Below are 4955 nucleotides of genomic sequence, written 5' to 3'. Positions count from 1 at the left end.
TTTCCCCAAGTCGAGTCTTGTTTTGCCCATGATGGCAAGTGGTGAGTGATCTCTCCCTGTCTTTATCTCGACCCAGGAGCCTTTCGTTGTATTTTCTCTCCCCTGCCCAGCGGAGGGCAGGGACAGAGCGGCTTTGGTGGGCGCTGGGCCTCCAGCCAGGGTCAACCCACCACATCCTGCTCAGCCAACTATCCAGCTGGTGGAGGAGAAGAGAGCTCATAAGGATTACATCTTGTCTGGAAGAGGATAGAAGAGGTCTTTCCCAGCTCACATGAAGCAGGCTAGACCCTCATCCCAAATTTCGGCTGCAGCTCTGCAATGCAATGTCTCCCACCTCTTTTCCCACCATCCCTAGAGGCCATCCCCAAGGTCTACAGGACCTGGCTCCACTGCCAACTCTCCCGGCACTGCCTATATAACCTCACTTCACCATTTTCAGTCCTTTTTTGCATCTTTTCATCTATTTAGGCTGCAAGTTCTCTTGTGCTCCCTCTTACTCATATCACTGCCCTGGAAAAAGCCTGATCTTTGCTGAAATCTGTCAGTGCTACTGCAGCACAAACCCATTCTCTGTGTCTGCTTTCATTTTGAGCTACTATAAAACAACTTTCTTTTAAATAAAAATACAATTTTTATTCAGCAGATAAGTTATTGAATAAATACAGATAAACATTTACCATTTTTTGATCCTCTGAGCACAAAGCCATAAATACAGTCATAAATAGAAGATATAAATAGAAATACAAACACTCATTAGTTCTTTGCTGTTTTAACACTCAATGCAAGTGGACTTAATTCTCTCCTAAAATACCCTGAAATAAGTCAGACACTGCTCCCCATGGAGCAGCAGTGACACAACCCAGAGTGCGCTGAGAATCAGGCAGTGACACTCATGTCAGATTTACACTAGTAATACACCAGTGAGCAGGGACAGAGAGAGAAAGAAAAGGACCTAAGGGATGAAGAAGGGAGGAAGAAGGTGCAGGAGGAGGAATTTTTTGCAGCAGTGCTGGTTGGCGTGTATACATTAGGGCAACTTACTGCCAAGGACAACTTTTGAAACTATAATTCATTTGATTCACTAAACTGATATAAGCCACATTGAAAAAAAAAAGCACTACTTTACCCCTTCCTGCCTGGAGTCACAAACAAAAGTTTTCCTCCATCCCTCTCTCTCCCCTTCATCACCAGCTACCAGTGATTCCCATTCTAAAATCCATAAATGAACAACAGCAAGAATCGATACTTTCAGGAGGTAATTTTGGTAATTGGAAAGGAAATGTCATGTTGAATTCCTGGGATGCAAGGTAGGAGAGTGTGGGATTTCTCCAGAGGGATGTTCATAGGAGATATCTCTTCTTCCCAGTGTTGCCTCCCCTACTAATTCCTCCTAGGACTGGTGATAGACGATTGGAGTGGCACATGTGCAGCCCACGGTGATGACTTTCTTCTCCAGGCGGTAGGTCGGCAGGCAGCCCTGCTGCTCCCGCCGGAGGACAAGGATCTCCTGTTGGATGGGGACGGAGTTGAGGCTGTGGTCCTCCTGCCCCAGTGGATTCACACAGCCGGAGAGGCGGCACTTGGCATCAGCAATCACCTGGGGGAAGCGATTGGGGTCCTCATCGAACCTGGGGATGGGAACACAAAAGTGGTTTATGTATTTGCACAACACGGTTTGGCAGGATCTTCTTGTTTATCTCCATTAAAGGACCATACTATTTACCTATGTATTCTCATTATGAGACAAGGCCAAAGAATTTCCCTATCCTGAGCATTTTTAGAATGACTACCTAGAAATGGAATCAATTTTGGGAGGGTAATACTGCCATATCATTCTTTAGGAGTTGATGAATTGAGTGGAGCTGGGTGAAATACAGAACTAATTGCAAGTGGACCATCTATTTTTGTTTGGTTTCATTTTAATTTCAGCATTCAAAAATTTCTTTCAGCTATGAAAATGTAAAATTAGAATGTACTGATATTTTTCTTTTCCTAAAGTAATAATTCTTTGACAAATATTGATAAGATGATTAGAAATCTTTCCAGTGATGTCCTCTTGCACTGCAAACAGTTTCTCTTGAAGAAATGTCACCCAATATCAAACTGTAAGTGAGTGTCAAGAGATGTTTGCAACATTCACAGGACTCCAGGCACACGCTGAGAACCAGACATTGTTCACCACAAAAAAACATCTGTGTAGCACATCCATTGCAATTTAGATAAAACTAAACAGTTACCTGTAATCCCAAGGAGCGAGAGACCGGTTCCTGACATCATGGACCATCCTAAAGGGATGATCCAAACTGCTGATACGAAGGTCAACTTTCACTGTTGTAGGAAATTTGGGATCCTTTTGGTTCAGGCAATCTTCACTAAACCTCACAGAACCACCATCCTTGCTGGATCGAGGATGAACTACCCTCCCATGGGGTTTGCTCCTTACAATGAGTGCTAGAACCAGCACCAAAAGCAATGATCTGAACTGGAAAAGAGAAAGGTGTCGTTAGCTCAGCTCAGTCAAGAAAGAGCGAGCACAAAGAACCAAGTCTTGACAAGACTGGACCATCATTGGACCATCTTCATGCTTCTGTTTGGGTGAGATGGGCCAGCATGAGCAAATAGCACAACGATGCTAATAATACTCATCACAACGGATGTTAAACTCTGATTCAAATTCTGATTCATAGTTGGCTCTGCACCAAGAAGAGCATCTCTCCAACCAGCTACGAAAGGTCCTCCTAGCAGTCAAACAGCAATGTCTTATGATCTACAAGATGGGATAAGGACTCAGCTGACCCCATACCTAAATTCAGAAACCTAGTAAGCCATATGCTTTCTCAGGACAGGAAACATTGGCCACCTAGCAGCCATCTGCTGGAAATAACCCTTTTCTCAATGAAATCTGAGATTGGGCCATTTCCAGGGCTAGGGTTTTAGGAAAAGAAGACAGATCAATGCAAAGCTTTTAAGAAAATCACTTGACAGTGCCACAAATACTACCTAGCTTGAAATTTAAATGCACAGACATTCACTTCACAGTGAAATTTCAGCAATTTTGATAGCATGGTGTCTGAGGAAAGGACTGTCTCTCCCAAGCCCACATCAGCAGTGCTGTCCTTACAGATAAATAATGGATAGTTCATCGCCTCCTTGTCACTCAAGCACCAAACCCATTTGCGAAAGCTCAGGACAGAGAGCTGTATCAGACTTAGCATCCCATTCAGCTCCCACTAAGGCCAAAAGGGTTGCTTGCAGGTAACAGCATCGTGGGACCTGCATTCTGTTTTTTCTCTTGCAACAAGTATATCTTAACACTTATACCAAACAGAAGTACTTACCACTGCGGCGTAGCTGGCAAAAGCCATGGCAACCTCTCTGCTGCTTTAGGCGGATGCACACGGTGACAGAGCACAAGAGTTCTCCTTCTCTGAGACCTCTTCCACCCTGCGTGTGTCTCAAAGGCAGTTGTAGTCTCCTTTTTATAGTGAAGTTCGACCACTACTATCCTTTCCATTGCAGCATGCAGCTGGCTCACCTGACCCGAGGTTAGGAGCTGATATTTCATTTTCTAGCCCACTTCCTTCCGTCTACCTTCAGAAAGGGGAGGGCAGATACTATGTCATCAGAATCCCAAATCAGCCAATACTGTTTATTCAGGCAGATAAAGAGATAAGGGAAGAAAAGGAGAAAAAAAATGTGTTCAGGCAGCTTTTTTTTTTCCCCTTGCCACCCCCGCTTTCTAATAGCAATATTCTCTCACCACAAGCACATCTGTGGATGCACTTCCACATGCCTCACACAAACCAAACGGCAGAGACCAGCAAGCTGCAAAGTCTTGTACCCAGCAAGGGTTTCAAAATGAGAACATGACCTGGAACTTCACAGTTTAACCTCCATTTGCTTCAATTGCACAATCTGCCCCCACCTCATCTCGGGGATCCCTGTGTCCTGTGGTGACTGGGCAGGGGAAGAGTAGATGCCCAGGGGAATTGCTCCTGGGGGATCTCCCCAGGGACTGGGACACCTTCCCCACTCATTGCTGAGATCCCGTGTTGACGTGTTCTGGAAAGCTCTTTAAAAAACTCATGCATGCCCTGTAAGGGCCCTGAGGGCACTCACTGGCCTTACTGGCCTTGACCAGCATCACCATTGGTTTCCCTCCACAGCCCATCACTAGGAGCCCCATTTCAGTTCAGCTTTGGGCCCCCAGTCCCTGCTGTGGGAGTACTGGGTTTTTGCCCCTTCTCCGGTCTTGTCTACTTGATGAACCTTGGACTAGCATTTATCCAGGATGGACTCCTTGGGCATACATGGTAGACCACATCCATGGCCATACTGTACTGCATTTTGCCTAGGTCTCCTCTGGGTGCCAGAGGGGCTGCACAAAATATAAAGCATTTTAAAATAGTTTGGATTTTTTTTTTTTCTTATTTTAAACTTCCTGAAAGGTCTGTATCACCACCACCAGTGCAGTGGCTGTAGATGGTGATGGCACAGCAACGCGTTATGGTGTGGGGTGAGGTGTGGGGGCAGCTGGGACCATAGGACTCCCTGTGGTAGCATTGGAGAAAACTCACATGGAGTCATATCCTGGCAAGCAACTGGGAGTGTCTTTTGATGATCCTGTGAAAATCCCACCAAACTTGATTAAATCGCAACTGTTTATAAAGCTTCAGCATACACAACGTAAGGGCTCGGCAGAATTTAGCAGCTAAAGTCTGGATGGGATTAATTGTTCTTTCAGGTTTTTCCCAATGTGCTTTTTCCTCTTCTGTGTCAGCATATTACATCTGTTCAGTAAAATACACATTTAAACCCTTAGAGCAATAAGAAGGTACTTCTGTCCTTCTTCGGAGTTGCCAAATCCAGTAGCCCCAAATTCAAACCTAGTAGAGGCGAGGGAGGCTGCTACAGCTCTATGCCCCCATGTCCTTTCAGTAGCAAGGCTGAGCACA

The 4955-nt window shown here is 45.2% G+C and overlaps 1 protein-coding gene across 1 annotated transcript; it reads right to left on the bottom strand.

Annotated features, from left to right (window-relative positions):
* Positions 1 to 1390: 1390 nt before the first annotated feature.
* LOC104156427 (interleukin-17F-like) lies at positions 1391 to 3365 on the bottom strand. Its single transcript, XM_009697894.1, has 3 exons — positions 3339 to 3365; positions 2238 to 2482; positions 1391 to 1628 (listed from the first exon to the last, which is right to left on the bottom strand). Exons 1-3 carry the CDS (start codon positions 3363 to 3365, stop codon positions 1391 to 1393), a joined length of 510 nt encoding a protein of 169 aa, XP_009696196.1.
* Positions 3366 to 4955: the final 1590 nt, after the last annotated feature.

Source organism: Cariama cristata, unplaced genomic scaffold (genome assembly GCF_000690535.1).
Source record: "Cariama cristata isolate BGI_N322 unplaced genomic scaffold, ASM69053v1 scaffold23263, whole genome shotgun sequence".
Lineage (NCBI taxonomy): Eukaryota > Metazoa > Chordata > Aves > Cariamiformes > Cariamidae > Cariama > Cariama cristata.
This window is presented reverse-complemented; position numbering and strand designations above follow the sequence as displayed.